Source organism: Mycteria americana, chromosome Z (assembly GCF_035582795.1).
Source record: "Mycteria americana isolate JAX WOST 10 ecotype Jacksonville Zoo and Gardens chromosome Z, USCA_MyAme_1.0, whole genome shotgun sequence".
Lineage (NCBI taxonomy): Eukaryota > Metazoa > Chordata > Aves > Ciconiiformes > Ciconiidae > Mycteria > Mycteria americana.
The window spans coordinates 46,213,156-46,232,658 of NC_134396.1; the positions used below are offsets into that span (position 1 = coordinate 46,213,156).

General features: G+C 39.8%; 1 protein-coding gene across 3 annotated transcripts; it reads right to left on the bottom strand.

Annotated features, from left to right (window-relative positions):
• Window positions 1-260: 260 nt before the first annotated feature.
• FKTN (fukutin) lies at window positions 261-19,374 on the bottom strand. Of its 3 annotated transcripts, none has more exons than XM_075526627.1 (10): window positions 19,313-19,374; window positions 18,870-19,051; window positions 17,477-17,536; window positions 14,383-14,586; window positions 12,615-12,892; window positions 11,022-11,154; window positions 9,245-9,374; window positions 7,981-8,114; window positions 6,927-7,054; window positions 262-2,883 (listed from the first exon to the last, which is right to left on the bottom strand). In XM_075526627.1, exons 2-10 carry the CDS (start codon window positions 18,972-18,974, stop codon window positions 2,670-2,672), a joined length of 1,386 nt encoding a protein of 461 aa, XP_075382742.1. In that variant the 5' UTR covers window positions 18,975-19,051; window positions 19,313-19,374; the 3' UTR covers window positions 262-2,669. The 3 variants fall into 3 exon arrangements, with proteins under 3 accessions (XP_075382743.1, XP_075382742.1, XP_075382744.1); XM_075526629.1 differs by having other exon boundaries at window positions 2,745-2,883; window positions 6,883-7,054; XM_075526628.1 differs by lacking the exon at window positions 17,477-17,536 and having other exon boundaries at window positions 261-2,883.
• Window positions 19,375-19,503: the final 129 nt, after the last annotated feature.

A 19,503-nucleotide genomic window follows, 5' to 3' on the forward strand; every position in this document is an offset into this window, starting at 1 on the left:
TAGTTAGTAAATTAGGAAGATAACACAGACTTAAGAATCAATTTCAGATGAGGCAATTCAGGAGAACCTAACAGGAAACAAATGCCTAAATCTGGGTGATTTTGTGGGGAATGGTAAGGCGTCGGCCTCACAGCGTACCTTTGAAAAGCACCAGTTCTACAATGCTTACACCACTCTGTGGGACGCAATCCTACAAGCAGGAAATCTGTGGTCAGGGCACTGCACAAAGCATGACAGGAGACACGCAGAACTGCAATGTGTTTATGCAACTGCAGGATCCTTTTTTCTACATATGGGCACCTGCTTTATTCCAAGTTGTGTCCAAGTATCTTTATTAAAAAATAAAAGTTCAAGACAGACAGTCAATAAGCAGTGTAAGAAACAGTTCAAAATTTTTCTCTTTGCATTATGTCACAGTAACTGCAATGAAGTGTGTTAAATGCTGCCCAACATGACAAAACAAAGGATGAAACAACATGAGTTGCAAATTAGACTCTCCTTCTTTTAATCAGTGTTAAACATACACTTATATCTTCTGAAGAGAAAGTATTTTAACCTGAAGAATAACTTACAGGTATAATCAACTATTTAAGACATCCTCCCTTTCAGGGACATGCATTTTTTTCCATTAGTCCTTCCATCTACAAATACAAAGTCCAAAATTTGACAGGATTATAATTTTCTGATAATATCTTTTCTTTCAGTTTTAAAGATCCATCACATTTGGAAAAACTTACAGGCTTGATGTACGTTATTAAACAAAGAAGTTAACGACGACAGAGTTCTGAACACAAAAACCGTAAGGACATTGGCTTTTTTCATTTTAAGGAAAAAATACAACAAATTCTACCTGAGAAATTATCCCTTATGGCGTAATGTCCCCTTTACCAAGTAAATAGCATTAACAGGATTTTACATCTCTCTCTTAATTAGGCAAAGCTAACAAAGTTACCATACCAATTGAAGAGGCAGCATGACAGGTTGTTGCCAGAAGCTGAATAATTTACTCCAGTGCTTCACTGGCAGGAGACCGCTGGAACTGAGAGGACTGGCAGGAAAAAGCATGCAGCACGCTCCAGGACAAAAACCGCAGGGAAGCCCCAGAGTGCACCTCAAATAATACAGTAGTAAAACCGCCACACGGCAGTAGCTACTTCACCTCTTCAGAACTGTACATATCTGAATAGACAGCCAAAAACTGCAGATCAACAGAATGCAAACCACAGACTCAACCTACCTCTACCCAGTGAAAGGTGGACAAGCTGCAACCCACAGATAGCCTTTTTGCTTTAGCAAGGAAAGAATGGATACAGGTTTGTTGCAAGTAAACATGAGCTCCATTCAGTACCTTCACACTGGTTCACAAGTAGTCCCGGATCTGTACAGTGTATTATAGTCATAACTCACTAGCAGCTCTAGTGCCCTTGTCTTCCCTGCACAGCAGGACTGGAACAAACTTGGACACACACGCTCATATGAAAGCTACGATCCCTCTCCAAAATACTGAAGAAGAAAGCTTACTTCGTTGACCAAGAGCACAAGCAGAAGCAGGAGGAAAGAGCTGTCAGGCTTCCCCTTTCTTCCCATCCAAAGCTAACGTTACACTAACACTTCACTTGCAATTTGATGGAACAGTCGGTATTTGTACACACTTCTGCTTACACTTAAAGAGCTACAATTCTCTGCGATCTCTGTTTTGTGAGCCCACATTAAACACAAAACTATGAATACCCCCATTTTTATCTACTTGTAAGAAAGGAGGGATAGATATAATTTTCTAAAATCTGGTCAAAACTTTTACATGGAGAGCACACTAATTGGGACATCAAACCCAGAATATTTATTTTTTCATGGGAAAGACATCCCTGTGGCATACACCTTCATGTTCTTAAAAAAAACAAAAAACAAAAAACAAACAAACAAACAAACAAAAAAAAAAAAAAAAAAAAAAAAACAGGTAACATTCCCTATCATAATTGCATGCAATGGTTAGTTCACAAAAAACCAACTGCTATATGAAGATCTCCGATGAGGGTAGTTTCTCCTTCCATTCATTTAGTATTACACCATTACCCAATACCTCTTACATGTAAAGCAGGTGGGTCACATGGGTTCTGTGTAATAGAAAGATTCCACCCCCAAGAGCAACCTCTTACATATCGGAGGGATATATCAGTCTCAAGTCAAGCACATTTGAGGTACTCATAACTCTGGTGTTTAAAAGAATATTCACAGGATCTCCTCTGAAAAAAAGAGGAACTTCTCTGGGATTTTTCCATCCTATCCCTCTCTTAAGCTCAAGAAGTGAACAGTCCCAAGGTTTTGATGATCCCAGGAAAGTCCAAGCCACCTGGCCACTGTTTACATTTAAATAGTCAACTGCCCATAAGTTTACTGCAACATTTCTTCTCTATTCCTGTTGTGCAGTTTTTCTTTCAGCTTCCCTTCTCTTCAGTTGCCACATCCTGCCTTTAATCTTCTCCTTTAACTACCCAGAAAATGCATGATGAAGGTGAAAAAAATACCTGCTAAGCAAAGAAAGGTAAATGTCTCCTTAGGAAACAGATGAGAAGTTACAAAAGGAACGGATCTTGATGCCTTTGGGAAATAGGAAATTACAAACTGGCGGTTTCAAGGATAGCAGGCATGCTCTATTAGCAGTCAGGTGGTCAGTAGATTTGAATGACATCATCCCATTCATCAACAGGCCAGACACCATTGTACTGCACGTTGGATGGCGAGCTCTTCCAGTCCCACATCTTCACAGGAACCTTCCAGTCTGGGCCATAGTTGGCTTCAACATACTGACGGGTTTCACAGGGCACATGTACCTTGAGTTCTACAAATTCAGTCCAACACAGAGTAAACTTTGGAAAGAGATACCTGGGTCATAACAAAAGAACATGGTCACTGGCAGAAGACTGAAATACACCTTTAAATAAGTTCATGGAAAAAGCAAGCAACTGCAGCAAGTGGCCATGCTAGATTTAGAATAATTTTCTTCTTATTTCATAGCTCCCTATCTATGAAGTATTATTTACATACTGGACAGAGGTGTTATTACCAACAGTAACTGGTTAACATTTGCCACATGTTCTTAAGAAGGAGCATTTCTAATTCTTTTGCTGCTTATTCCCATATCATTCTGCCACCTATAGGAAATCACTTAGTCCTTGTCTCTACTTTTCCACTTACAAACTGGATTTTAAGAGTTACCTCATTTAGAAGGGTGTCAAGAGGACGATACATGTTATTTGGTAGGGGAGATTTTGAGAAAAGCAGCATTAAATACTTTATTATGAGTCAGGCCTTTTTTAAAAGCAAGTTTTTACCTTTCTTCAATCTTACCAACAAGGCATGCAATTCCCCTTCAGTACCCATGTTTAAATATGGTGCCAAACTTGGAGCAGCTTGCAAAGAATTTAAGATACAGCTGCCACCCTGTATACCTTCTGAAACTGTCTCAGCCCATTCAAATTTTAAAAATAATTTATTCTACCTGTTTTCTTCTGTAGAAGGGCCAAAATAAGCCCTACCTGTAAGCATGCTTACACCAGCAGAAGTTCACAGGTAAATGTCACAGTTTGATCAGAATGACATCCTATAGGATCCCAGTGTCAGAGTCAATGTGTTAAACAAGTAAATACCAAAGACTATGTACTATTCCTGCAGAGGACCACTTCCACTTCTGAAGCTATGAATTCTTCCACAGAAAAAAAAGTGATCTTAAAACTCCTTTTCACAGGTTAAAATGAAGTCATGAACACTCAGACCTTTCGAAAAAGAAGGTTAAAAGATTGGTGCATTTGCATGAATTAGAAACCCCACGTGTTCCTCTAAGCATAAAGTTAATTTTATTTCTAAGCGCTAACAGTTTCAGAAAATAAAACAACCTTGCTTTTATGCCTTAAATGGAGGGAGAGAAAAAAGTGATCAAGCACTTTTGGATATATATGTAGAGACTACTGATTAGCTCTAAACTAAACCAAAAAGCAAAAAAATGCCAGCTACCAAGGGGAAAACAAGGTAAACAAACTTTATTAGTGGATCTATAACCATCAAATAGCTATTTAACTGTTATTAACCAGGAAGTCATTCATCTGTGAGAATTGCAGTGGGTGTGAATATACTAAAAGCTATCAGCAAACCACTGAAATACTATATCCTCCGGAGAGTGAACTCCGAATAATAATTCTAAGGAGAACCAATGGATAATTTAAATAAACTAATATGCAAATTAAAAAGTCAGTTGGAAATGTCACCAAAATAATTATTTAACTATTATTAAAATCAGATGTTTACATTCACTGATGAAAAATGTAGCTCTCAGTGATGCTTCACACTACTGGAATCCTTGCTCCCTGTTTGCTCGTTCCAAGTGGCTGGAATAATGCTACATATTCTCGTACCTATACACTGCTCACCATTTTTTCTTCCAATTTCAGTCTCATCAATTTTTGGACATAAAAGTACTAAAAAGATTTTAAGCTTACACAAAGTCCTCTGTGTTAAGAGCTCACAGAATTAACTCATTTTAAGGATTAAAGCATACAGGATAGATTTGATTCCCAGATTTAGTTTTTGTAAATACTTATTCTCTGCTGAAGAATGCAACTGTCCAGCATTAATTCTGTAAACATATAGGAGGTCTCAATGCTGTAACTCCAAGACAAGATAAGGAGGATGTACATACTTGCTTGTGTCTGCAATGTGGAGGAAGTATTTGTGCACATGAAAATGCAAACCATACAGCCAGACTTGTAAGGTTTAGAAACCAGCTCTCCAAGGAAACAGAGACTAAAAATGACTAACGAAAAATATTTTAGAGACTAAATTAAAAATACTTTAATTCTTGACATTTTTATTTAGCAAGATGTATGGAAAATATGCCTGTGCAAATATTTAGCTTTCTGAATAAAATGTCTTTTACCCTTCATTTTTAAAAACATAAATATCTTGGAATAGAACTCCCACCCTTATCTGTGATGATCCAGTAGCAACCGATATCTCCTCTGATACCACATAAACAGCTGGTGAGATTCCTTTAAAATTGTTAAAGTGGAGTTAGGATTCAACATGATCAAACAATCACTTCTCTTTTGACTGACCTCCTCACTTTACCTTCCCCCAAAATTTTGAAAGGGCTGAAGACTAAGCAAAATTGAGGGTCAATCTGGTGTTGCAGGCATTCAAATCAAGCATACTAAATCATCGTATCTCACAGCTAAAAAGGTGTGATCTTTTTTCTCTTTCTGAGAAGGTATTTGGAATAATACATATCTGGAATTATTTGGCTAAGCATTCTGAACAGCCATGTTCTGTCAGGGCTTGGGCCTTTATAATAGTAAAAAAGCAGTTTTCTTGCTCCTTTTCTATATGGATTAAGTACAGTAAACTATGCCTAAGAAACACCAGTTCAGAATAGAGGTTTCCTTATGCTATTATGTCTAAGCAAATTAGTTCTTCTTGAACTAGAAAGCCATATTTGTAAACTTTGGAAAAAAATTACCACCAGAGATACATACTAGGCTACAAGAAAAGGAAAGTGTTTTATGAAAGTTGGAGTTCCAAAAGACCTGTTAATATGCTAGGATACAGGAGCTGGAGCATAGCACAAGTTCACATCTACCTTCTGTTCTCATGCATTGGACCAGTCATAAGAAAGGGGAGAAAAAAACAGGTCTCAGATACCCAAGATCTGATGCTACAATGGAGTTTTGAAAGAGGATGTCAACTCCACTGGCATGGAAACAGCTATTGCAATTTAAACACAACAGAAGCACAAAGAAAAGGAAAGGAATTTATTCCCTCCTCATCACACAGAATGCATCACACAAAATCTTCCAAAATCTTGTATGGAAAACCAGACATTAAGCCTGCTTTGGAAAACTATAAAATTGTTGCTGTTTTCTAAGAAAGACGCTCTGCAACATACCACATTTTCTGTGGGAATATTCCAAGAATTCTTCCTTTAGTCTATTTGTAAGTGTGCTTTTTGACTCTGGTCATCAATATATCTTCCCCAATCTTTGTTTATCATTTCAGAACAAAGATAACTTAAGACAAGGACTCAGACATTATCACCATCTGGATGACAGTGTTCACACTAAGTTCCCATTAGCTAACTATAAGCAAATACAGTTCAGGCAAAATATGAAAGATAATTAAATCCTACAGAAGTCAACAAGGTTTTCAACTAGTCTGCAACTGTCTGTTTCTGAGTTAAGGTGGGTGATGGAAAGAAACAAATCTAATTATCAAAACCTATATTCAGTTTGCTGAGTAGATTAGGAAGCTGTTGTACTTATTTGCTGATTTAATACTGAAAGGTATGAAGCAAGAAATGTGGGATCCTATGTAGAATTCCATTTTCAGCACATGAACAACAACGAGGTCTGCAGTAGTCATCTGCGTTGCTGTCACATTACAGTCAATAAAGTATTCCAAATCATTACCACAAAATCCAAAACTATGGGGTTTACTTTGCAAGGACAGTTGAGGCTTTCTGCCATAACACTCTGTCATCGAGACAGATGCCTAAGGATTCATTTTTTTACTGCAAAATTAGTTTGTGCAACAAACACAGTTTTAGAGACTTCTTTCTCATCTTAGCTGTTTATTTAACTCAGAGCTTGTCACAGTCCGGCTAAGATCTGCTTGATACATGACATGCCAGCACTGCTTTTGATCTCACAACAGAATTGGCATTAGCAAGCCCAGCACCTCTCTAGTAAGGCCTAGTACTGTTCTCTTTCTACTTCTCTGATCTCAAACTGCAAAATCTCCACTGATTCTCCTCTGATAACTGCCTTTCCCACAAAGAGCACAGCCTTCGCCAGGCAACTACATACAGCACACAAAATACCAACACTAAACACTAACTTTTTCAATTTCTTTCCTATTAGAGGTACAAATCCAGTTCATACTTAAATTTCTTGCCCGATTTGGCCTGAGTTCCTCCATTCCATATGTGGTCATCCTCTTCATAGAAGAAAAAAATATCGAGTTTCACATCATCTTCTCCCTGGAAAGAGAGTTCCAAACTGTCTTCTACCTGCAAGACAAAAATACACACTGTATATACTCATAAAAATACAAGGCCACTTACATCAGCAGATTTCAGAAAACAAATTTATTTTGGTCAGGTATGCAGAGAGACTCCTATCCTAACTGAAGAAAATACACCAATTCTGCCATTTCTTTGGGGTTTTTTGATGCCTTGAGAACACTGGAAATTTTCTGCACGTCAGTGGGACTATGTTCTCTTTCCTCCCTTTAGCCCCAAAAGCTTCAGCACCATCTCCTTGTCCTTTGCCACAAGCAAAATAATCTCAGTCAATAAACACATGATTAGTAGGTGTCATCATTTAACACACTTCCTCTATGATAAAACACTCACTAGCACCAGTAATGATATATCACTTGAACTGTGGCTGAACCTTCATATTCCTGTAATTACAGGAATATGTTTCTTCTCTCTATCATTCTGGAGCCTACACTCTGAAAAGGCCAAATAAAGATCCACATAAGCAGTGATGAACAAGCCCAGTGCCCACCTCAAGCCATCCTTCCCCTTCTGCTAGTTTTACATACAGGGCTACAGATTATCTCAGAGCTATCACCAGTCCTCCCTTATGATGAGACCCATCCTATCTCAAAGACTAAATTCTACCTTGATTCTTAAGTTTCTCTAGCACCACTGATACAGACACTTCTTTAAAACTTATTAAAAACTTCTTCTGAGGTGGAATTCAGACTCCCCAAACAGGGCTGAAGCTATTAAGAAAGGTGTTTTCTCACACACTGTCCAAGAGAACACACAAAAATCAACAAGACTATATGTTTAGGTAAAACACTAAGGAGTAAATGTCTGCTGAGGAGACTTCAGACACCTACTTCTACATAAGTGATCTGCAGCTGGACTCAAATTTATGAACCTACAGAAAGACACATGAAGCAAATTGTTCATTATCTATGTACCTTGCCAAATTTGTGCTTCAGTGGTAACCCTGCTTTCTGAAAGGCTGGAATGATATCTGCTTTGTAGTCCCTTATAAAGACTCCCAAATCCACATCTTTGCTGTGAGGAATGACATTGCACTGTCTATACCAGCCTGAGGGAAAAAAAAGAAAGGAAAAAAACCAAACTAGTCAATTTAGGAATATGAGAAACATACCAATAGAACAAAGCAACATAAAAATGAACTGCCATAAGGTCACCAGGCAGACATCTTGGAATGAGGCCATAAAAAAGACTTCAGCCTTTCAGCCTTTCTCTAGTGTGAAATGAACCACATCAAAGAAAACAAGTATTACTGCACTTATAGCCAGCTCTTTCCTCCAGAAAGCCAAGAATGAGAGAGAAAACACTAACTCAAGACAAACTATCTTCAGTTTTCTAATCTAAATGTCTTTAAAGAAAAAATATTCTTTATCTGGGCCCAAATCTAATTAGCAATAAACAGTTACAGGGCTACAGCTGTGCTTTTAGTTTGAAACTATTATTTTATATAGTATCTGAGATGTTAATCATCTTTCAAGCACCACTGCAAAACAGTAAGAAAGAAGTGGGACATCCTATTGTCTGTTTCATTAAAGCAGCTTTTAGTAACTGTTCATTCAGAAAATCACATTCCCTAGGACTAAACAAATACAAGTCAAATGTGTCACACACATGTGACACAAATGTGTCACACATATCTTCACCAGTGATAAGATCTTACTTCCATCTTCAGCAGAATTGAAAACTTGCAGTACCTACTCTAATAGGCTGACATTTTATTAAAAGGATGTGTTTTAAAATAAATAAATGTAAACTATATTTTACAAGTCAGTGATAAGCACCAAATTGCATGGGAAGAAAAATCAGCTGAGAGCCTACATGGACAGCAGAAATATGTGCCCATCATTGTGTTTTCCAACTAGCATTTCAGTAAATTCTAAGCCACACAATTTAGGGAACTGTTGATTACTTTCTAAGCAGTGATCAACACAACACAGATAATTGCTAACAACATTAAATGCTTCACTGGAAATTTGCTCAGCATCTCCAAGGCTCAAGTTTCTAGAGAAAAAGCATTTTGTCAGGACCACAAAGACCCATTTCAATACAGTTAATGCCACATATTACCTTCCAACCCGGTACATTTGGCTGCTAACCTCAGCTGACATCACAAGCAATTGAGGATGAAATGTTTAAAATTTCAGATCAGTTTAAAAATGCAACATAACACAAATGTTTTACCAAGGCATGTTCCACTGCTCAGCCAGAACTTTACTCCTAAGCTATTCAGTGTCAGGGCAGCCAGATGGAGCAAGGATTTTGCTTTTTTTCTGAACTCCACTGCATCAAGAGAGGCATCATCAGGATACAGCTGGAAGGCAAAGCAAGAATAAGCAAGCTATTGTCAGAAAGCAAGCTCGTCCCTTCATTTTTCAGTGTCCAAAGAAAAAATGACCTTTAAAAATTTACCTAACTAGTATCTGGGCAGTATCTGTTTTCACATGTACAGCCCAGTTTGAGAACGTGCACTAGAATAACAAGTTAAAATTTAAACTCTGAAACATCAGTCTTCAGTTTTTCCAAACTAGCAGAATGTGAAGTCACAGTAAAATAGAATAAGAATATATGTATTAAACACTGATTCTCAGCACTTGGCAACAACACAGATGAACCCTAGTTCTGCACACGCTGAAGGCAATACCCACGGTCCAGGGGGAGAATAGGGACAGAACCAGTTACTTCCAGCACAGTAGTTTATCTGGCGCCACCAAGTGTGACAACTGGATGTTGACAACTAGAAACAACGTGAACAGAAAATCTTGCCCATCTTCCAGATACAACTGTGGCAAGATCTTCTGTAATGCAAAGCCAAAACCCACACAGCAGTCTGGTCAAACATTACCAAATCAAACAAAGGAAGAAGGCACCACTCAGCTTCATGACTGATTTCATTAAGAGCTCTTGGGCAAAAAACAGTTGAAATGAATACTTACTTTTCTAAACAGATGCCAGCTGCTTATTTCAATATTAAAGCTCCAGCAAAGTTCAATATACCTTCTGAGGCCCATTTTCTCTGCCTGTGGCAATTACTCCCTGGAGGTTTTAGAGCTGAAGTGGAGCATGCTTGCAATTTCTGTCCTTTACACGTGAAGTGACAACACACAGGTATCCTTGGGTATAGTAACCATCCTGCTACACATATGGGGAGCTACAGCCTACTAGACTGAACAAGGATGATCCTTCCTTCCCTGAGAAGTCCCTTCCCCAAGATCTCAAATGTCTGAAGAATGGAAGCTCTAGTGTCCTCTTTTTTCCCCTTCCAGGAAATCAGAGATGGCTCAAATTCAGTGACCTGGTTCTGACTCCACAGTCATAACTGTGGTAACTCTTGACCACTTTATATCTTGGCCCTTTTCAAGTTAGGACAAAATGCTCCTCATACTGCAGAAGAAAGTCTTCTACCATCTGCTAAATCAGGTAGCAATATTCTAAAAATAATGCTCTAAATAGTGGTGAAAACATTAGCTTACATGGTCAAAAAGCAATGAAATAAGTCATTTCAGAACAAATATACCATTTCAAAGAAACCAAACTAGGAATGTGGAACTGCAACACATAGTTCAAATTAATATAAAATTAAATATTACTCAGAACTTTGAGAATTGCCATAAGGAAAATTTTCAACCACAAAGATACACAGGATCTTAGTCTTATTTACATGAAATGTATTTATAGTAACAATGTGTGAGAACTATGGACATGTTGCTTACCTGTTCTTTCCAAAGTTTTGGAAAATGGAAAAAAATGTGCTCACAAGTAAAAAAGACAGACCATGATTTTCAGTTAAAGTTTTAGTTTTATTACCACTTACTAAACTCTGTGGATTGAGTCTCAGAGGCTGTATTTTAGCTTTATGTATGTGAACATCTAGGTAAAAAATAATGAACCGTTTGTAGGTTTGGGTCAACCAGTGAAAACATGTATTACATCTCAGAGACACTACCTGATTACCACTAACCTGAAAGAAAGCCCGAGCTTCTCTGTACCTACATTCAAGAAATCTAGAGTGTGACATCTCCTCTAGAAAACTGGACGGATTTTTTGGAATTTGAACTTTTAAGTCATCAATGGAAACAAGCAGAAGTTCTGGCCTGCACGGAAAGAAAGATGATACATTACCCCAATTGAAATTCCTTTACAAATTACAAGCCACCTTCTCCTCTAGCTCAGGTTAAAATCTTAATGCATACTACTGGCAGTGATTCCTCTGTCCAAATACACCCAAAACTGATTATAAAAGAAGAGCAACAAGAACTTCAACAAATTCCCCATACACTTCCAAATTTTGTATAAAAAGAAATTCGATGCCTATAAGCCCATAGTTAGTTTGTCAGATCACTGACTCCTTTACTGACTCATGACTTGCACTGAATTTGTTCAGAGCTGTTGTTCAGTGCATTTGAAAATTCAGGCTATTTATTTGGTTGTCTAAAGTATGGGATGCACTTAAGAACCAAATTTTACCCTGTACTTTGAGGCTATTTGCATTTAACATTTTAAAACCATTCAGCCGTCACAATGAATGAAATGTGACGTTCAACAGCTTACACAGTCAATTTCAAATGTTTAGGCACATAACCGGTAGAGATTCCATGCTTTAAAAGGAAGAAAGAATGGTATCAACTTTAAGGAAAAAGTTAAACAGATTTATTTTGACTTGTGAAATGCTTGGCTGTTTTTCTCTGATTTATAACATATACACATATCCTACAGCAACACTGTTCTCAAAGCCTAGTGGTATGTGCTTGAAAAGATTTGCCATGATCTGCATTTCCTGAAATACTGCTATCGAAAGCATTGTAAGAAAAGGCGGACATTTACAGTAACTTTATCAATGTAATGCAAAGTTTAAGCATAAGACTATGGAAAAATAACACCACCAATTCAAACATTTATGCAAGAAAGGTGTCCCATCAGCATGTTAAGAGCATGGGTTAGATGCAATGGTTGGCACGTGCCTTTGTGGTACAAATGTCACCTCTCTTTATTCATGTTCTTTAACACTGATTATTTGGACTATTACTGAATGGATTTCTGTTGCTTCCCCTTTTCATTTAATGTCCCGTATCTGTATTCAATTTTTGGATATATATCATTATAGAAAGAACACCAAATATGTATCAGCTAGTACTAAATCTCTTGCCACTTCTACTGTACTCCTGTGTTGGTAGCACAGATGGCTATCAACAGATTTCAAACTTTTAAATATAGTAACGGTAAACCACTGACTCTAGCAGAAGATTCTCTGGTACATTCAACCTCAGTCATGACTACTTCTTCTCTCATCTTTCTCCCTGCTTCGACCTGGCTACAGAGCAACTTCCTCTAAAATTTAATTCTTAATTTATAAATGATGGGAAGCTCTTGTTTTCAGGTAAGCAGAATTGCATTTACCTTCATACCTTAATTTACCTGCACTTTGAGGATTGAACTATACATGAGCTAAATTTTACAACCTGACTTTCGGAAAGAGAGTAATTTTATACACAGGAGAAAGATGTTATTTTGGAAGTGCCATTATGGCTTTTTGCCTCCTCTGTTTTGAACTCACTTTTCATATGCTCCAGGGTAGCGACCAAAGTGGAGTTTCCGGAAAGGCACAAACTTTCTGTCCATATGTTGCTTGAGCCTCAGGGGGCCATGCCAGAGATAATTACCGCTCCTCTCATAGAAGACCACCAGGTGAATGGCATGAGATGCCAGTTTAAATATGTAGTGCAAGGGAATTTCAATCCCAGACAGGTCATCCATCCCATCCAAGCGGGGGTCCTTGTTTATAACCTTTAGCCATTGGAACCCCATTTTCTCAGCAGTTCTAAAAAGGCCCACCTAAAAATGACAGAGAGGGAGAGACAGAAAGTGAAGCTAAAGATTACAGAAACCAAAATTGAATGCTAAATGCTTATTATTAATTGACTTTATTCCCAATTTTCATTTTCTTATCAGACTTAAGCACAAATTACTCAAAAATTTCTAAGACCTTAAAGATCAGCAACCACAAGCAATTCCAACCACTGTATTTCCTTGTCTTAAATTTCGTCCCTCAAACTATTCAATAAAAGAACAAATAAGTGTTGTAAGCCATGCTTGGACTAGGTTTGCTCCTTGCAATAGCACCCTTCTCTGCACCCTCAAACTGTTCTCTAAAGCTATTCTTGTGCCGAACTTGGCATTCATAAGTCCTTGAATAATACCACTAATACAAAAATGATTGCTGCAAAATCTTGGTTTATTATATACATAAATATTTGTCTAAATCTCACCGAATGCTGCACTAGGTAATAGGCTTTCATATTTCCATAGAAAAAGGGAAGGAAATTCTGGCTAAGAAAAGAACCAACCAGCATCTGAAGACTCTTTCAATTACCCCCTCTTGAAGTGCTTTATGCAGTCGTATCAGCTTCTCCTCTGGATTCTACAGATATTATCAATGAGCCACAAAGGAATGGGGAGATGGATTTATACTAGTGTGCTGCCACACAACCCTACGCTCAGTTTCTTTAATTCCTTTACAGCTATGGGTAAAACTGCCTGATCAGACCCAGAGTGCCACTACTCTTCACTTGAGTGGGACTCCTTCAGTAGAATAGTCACAGACCATTTTAATGTCTCCTGCTTTTTCTTTAAAAAAAAAAAAAAAAAAAAAAGAAAAGCTGTTTGTCACTGGTATCTTTAGTCTGTATAAATTAATCTAATAAATATTTCCAGATGACACTTAACTGATTAAATAATCTTGGATTCCATTTTGTCATTCATCACATGCTACACCTCTATTTTTAACACATCCATTTAAAAATCTCAGAACACCTAAGAAAAGCAGAGATACCAACACACTAAGTGACAAAATAAAATGGTGTTAAGTACAACAACGTACTAAAAGAAATGTAAACCAGCAGACTATGATAATCTTTCTAGCCTTGTCACATCAATACCTGCATTTCCTCCTTGACAGATCCCCAAACTCGAGATTTATTACGGCTGTACCTACATTACAAGTTTAAGGTTTTCCTTCTTCCTCTCTAACAGACCACTTTCTTTTTTCTTTTTCGTATGGCCTCTTACTGCAAGCATTTATGAATATTGCAGACAGCTTCTATGAACTTTTAGTTATCTGTATATGACTCTTCATGTATCTAGGCTAGCGCCTGGATACCTTTTACTTAAAAAAAAAAAAAGTTTCCTCTACCAATACCTTTACAAGATTTCCACACAATTAATTCAGACGCCTTAATACAAACATGAAAGCATTATGTCTCAAATTCATAGAACAGTTGAATGCATTACAATACACAAATGTGAACTGAAGAAGAGGCACTTACTTCATGTTTCCATGTTTTGTCCAGTAGTGCAAATGTAGTAAAGTCTCTTGGAGCACAAAAGTACTTGCATTCCGGACTAGGACCATCAGGAGAACTTCTGATCTGTTCAATGTCTTTATCAATCAGTCCCAGAATCAAAGGATCGATCAAATACACTGGTATATTGTGACTGGATATTAAGCCTAGGAACTTCCTAACCACGTGCTGTTTGACAGAGGGTAAAATTAGAAGTTAAAAACACCATCTTTAAGCATACAAGGTTAAAACATTAAAACTCTTTGACAGGAGGAAAAAAACCCAACCCACTGACAGAAGGAAATCTTATCTCCCAACACATTTTCTGAGTGTGCATTTTACTTCCATGAACAATTGTGGAAATGGAAATTTTCTCTTTCGGAAGAACAGGCTGCGTGCAGGCTTTCCAGGTGTCTAAGACTAAAGGAAAAATCTTTCAGCTTTGATTAGAACTTTCTACAAGTTAAAGCACTCTAACTCCACAGTGCTAGACTTGAGAATGGACTCTAGGCTAAACTCTAGATTTTTTCTGGCTCTAGACTGAGTTGGAAAGCACTTGAATAAACTAGAGATTAGAGGACCATATGCAATGCTTGTGTGGGTGCTGAGGGAGCTGCCTGATGTCATTCTGAGGCTGCTCTGCAACATCTTGAAAGGCCATGGTGGTCAGGAGCTGTTCCTCAAATCTGAGAAAAGGCGAATCTCAGGCCATCTTCAAAAAGGAGGATCTGGGGAACTCTGGTCGCCTTAATCTCAGTCCGCAGGAAGCTTCTGGAGCAAAAGCCCCTGGAAAGTCACATCCAAGCACATGAAGGACAAGGATGTGATTAGGAAAGCCAACCAAAGGCAAACTGCACCTAATCACACCGACTGCCTTTGAAGAAGTCTGCGAGCAAGGCGAGAGCAGCGGACACTGTTCATACCTTGACGCTAGCCAGGCTTTTGACCCACTCCCAAATAGTATCCCCAAACCTCAGGCATGATGTCTGCTGTATATGTCTTCATATACATATACAATACACCATACGTGTATGCTGTATATGGCGACTCAGTGAGAAGGTAGGAAGTGAGTGCTATCCAGTCTTTGGATACTACTCTACCCAGGGCACTCAACCATGGCAACAATAAGGGGTTAAAAGCTGTAGCAAGAAGGTCCCATGCCTGGTGAGAGCATTTATTAACTTGACTCAGCAGAGAATTTTAATCAAGTACATTTAAGTGTCCATGGCACACAGAAGATTTACAGCAATCATAGCCACCCTGCTATTAAAGACATAGATGATGTATTTAACTGTAACAGTTAAATTTAATGATTTCAAGTACCATTCTACTCAGGAAAAAATATTTGCTTAGAACAGCACTGTCAGGCTTTAGGTCTGTTACATCTCAAGGTTTCTAGAAGAGGTGTGATAAGGGAAAACAATGGCCTGCTGCCCAAGCTACCTGCTCAGCAAGCTGACCCTGGCTTTCTAACTGAAGCTCTAACCTTCCTCCCATCCAGCTGCTGAGTCTGTTCAACCAGACTTCACAGGCCAACTTCTAATTCTGGCATGGGGCTTCAGCTTCAGAGAGGCGTAAAAACGTGAATGAAGGCACAATGTGGATCAACAAACACAATTTAGGCAGCAGCACTACATGTGCTGTACAGGCAGAGGCAAAGCCACCCTCTTAGTGATTTCAGCTATATGGAGCTGAAAGGTAAGTGATGTGCTAGCATTATACCTGTAACTAAAACTAGCAGATCAGACTGATAAACAGGAAGCAAATCTGTGCAGAAATATCTACTTTTTTCCCCCCGTCACTTCTCCAGGGAAACAGATGCTTTTAGTTGAAACTTAAATAATTGGTAGAAAGAGATGTGATGATGTCAAGCAGCTAAGAGAATTGAAAGGCATTTAAATAGAGTATTTTGGACTTATCATGCAGGGACTCTGAAGAAAGCCTGGAGTGAAACAGGTCCTTGGCAGGACTATGGAGCACCCTGCTTTGTTACTAACAATCCCGTAAGATCAAGTTAAAGCTTAATGAGAACTCCGTCCACAGACCGTCAGATTGGAAGCCCACTGTGACCATGTCACCTAACATCTCGTAGGTAGTTCTAAGGGGTGCCACCTCCAAGAATAGCGAGCTATTCCTGGCGCAAGCAAGCAGTCCACAGAGCAGTTGGTTTGGATTATTCCCAAGAACAGCTCTTAACCAGAGCACCCTTCCTCTCCCTCAGCAGAAACAAGGCATTTAAAAGGCTATTTTGCTAACTAGCAACATTATGATACTGCATCCAAAGAGAAAGGTAGCCAGCTCCCAGGGCATCGTTCTCTTCAGCCATCTGTGCTGTTCTTCTGCTGGAAGATCCGTTAACAAAAGACTTCTGTAAAAGTCTTTCCAAACAAACGCTAACTACAAATACCATAACTGAGCTTCTGATTCCCTGATGCCAACATGATGTTTTGGTTGCACTCAATCCTGCAAACCTTAAGTAAGACACAACAAAAAATATGCCATTTCAAGTATCTAATGGCCCTCCTAACGCTGCTCCTGAACCCTGGAATACAGCAACTGGTGAATGCTGAAATGTAACATTTCCCTGCTTGTGAAGAGCTTTATGACCCAGCGTAAGCAAGTAACACAAAACATTGAGCAGCAGGCTAAACAACTGGAGCGAGCAAAGAGGTATTCTGTGACCCGAGACCTGCAGCTGATTCTTTTACCATGATACTGACTATCAAACAAGCTGCAGGTCAAATAAGCCAATCTTTTCAATACTCAGTCTGAAAGAACACAAAAGCCTGGATCAAAATTTCTATATTAGAAAGAACGAATTCTGCTTCTTAAAATATTAACAACACTACTAAGGACTGCATAGGCAAAGGCTACTAAGCTGTAACCATTTCTCAACTCCATTTTAAAATGATATTTGAAACACTTCGTAACTTTACTCAGTGAAGAAAGGATCTCTTAGTCCTCAATTCTAGAAAATACCCAGTGAAGAGGAAAGAGAACTGGACCCTGAGCTTTCAATTCCGTGTGAGTTCTCCGAGACCTGCAGAAGAACTGTATGAAGCAACGACATTGTACATACCCATCTAGTGCTGTCTTCGCCTGACTGGCTTCCTCTGACTTTCGAAAAAACTGCTCCATTCTATCAAAACCAAAGAAGGGGAGAGGGAGGGGGAGGGAGAAAGAAAAGGAAAAAAAGTAAGTTTCAGCTGAATCCCTGCTTAGGATGTCTTAACAGGACATTCAAGGGCATTTATCCAGTTAGCACTTTATAATTATGGCTGTGGTTGTGCCTCTGGTCCCTCAACTACAGTACTGAATGTGAAATCATAGACAACTGCTCTGGCTTAGTGTATTTAGAAGGACAATGCAAGCCTTGGGGACTTACAGACATGCAAGTATTGCATCATTGGGCCTCAAGTTTCTAAGTCAATGTGCCAGTAAATGTAAAATAGGTAGATGACAAGCACAAACACTGTTAGGCAAATGCCACTGGGGGAAAGGCAGCAGGACTATGCTTCAGTCTTTCCAGATGCAATCCGAGTATGAAATTTGAAAGAGAGTATATTTGTATCATAAAGCCAAGGCGGTTAGTGGCTCACCTTTTAGCTTTTCAAAAGTATGAAGAATTTCTCATTCGCAGCCTTGTTGCTTACAATCAGAAATGATAAGAAAGAAGTCAAAGGTTGTGGTATCACCTAGCGCTAAGACTGCCTGCATTTAAGAATGTCCTCACCAAGAGACAACAAACTCATGGTGCCTATGCAGTTCTTCTGTAACAATAAAATGAAGGCATACAGTTGCAAGGAATTCCTTTGTTGAATCTGCATTGCAACTGTAAACTATGAAGCCATCAAAAAAACAGAGTATTTAATTTATAGGAACATTTATCTCTTTTTCCAATACTGAAAACCACACTCAGCTAAACATTCCACGGGTGGCACAAAAGCAGGATTTAATCTATAACATCTAGAAAATGAACACTGAATCACAAAGCGCTAAGACAACTGCAGAAAAAGCTGGGTTCTGTTTTAAAAACACCACTACTGAAAACCTGCAACCAATAAGTGCTGCCTTGTTTCTTCAGAAAAGCCGTAAGACAGCACTTGGTCTGGCCTTGCTACCAATAAAAGTCACTTAACAACAAGAGTAGGAAGGCTTCTGAAGATTAAAAGTCTTGGTGGCTCAAACCCACAGCCGAGAACACTAAATGGCATCCCATTTTAGAATTAATGGGATACCTCTGGCTGACATAATGACTTGAATATCAGACTGACAACTAAAATCCGATTGTACCCCTGCCACCAGGAACTGCTCGGGCTACCTAGCCGCTTCATGGCAATACTACAGGAATTGCTAGCCACATGAGGGAAGTTTGGAGGTGGCATTAATGCTGCTAAAGGACTCTGTAGAGAATAGGCACTATACTCGGTTATTGCACAAAAGAACGCCTGTGCAGGACAACTCTCTCTTACCTTCTGCGATAGGTAGAACCTGTAATAGTACAACTGGAAGAGGAGGAAAACCAGGCTGGTCAGAGAAAGGAGCGCCAGGACCACGTTCTTATTGATTTTCTGCATTAGTCTCCGGGGCGCTCTCGATCACCGCCTGGCAGCAGCGCGGCGTCGCTCATCCTCTCCGGTTTCCCAGCTCCACCCTGCGCACCGGCAGAGGAAAACGGGGCGCTGAACGGGGCGCTGAGCAGGCCGCGCCGCCAGCCCGCCGGCTGCAGCCAGCAGGCCCGAACCGGGCGCCGCGGCGGCCCACGGGAGCCCTGCGGACCCGCGGCGGGGGCTCAGCTTCGGGGCCCCCGGGGATCGTCACCCGCACCGCCGCGCCCCGCCCTGCTCCCCCCGCTCCCACCCACTGGCCACGGCACCGGGGCACCGCAGGCTCCCGCCGGCCTGGCCGCCCTTACCCTCGGCGCGGCTCCCCGCCAGCCGGCAGCCTTTCGCGGCGGCCGTAAAGCGCCCCCCGCCGCCCTGCGCGCATGCGCGGAGGGGGCCGAGCCCGCCCCGGCACCGAGGCCCTGCCGGGGCCCGGCCTCAGGCCCGCGGCAGCAGCGGGTCTCTCGGCCCCGCCCCAGCGGGGGACCCGACCCTCCCCTAC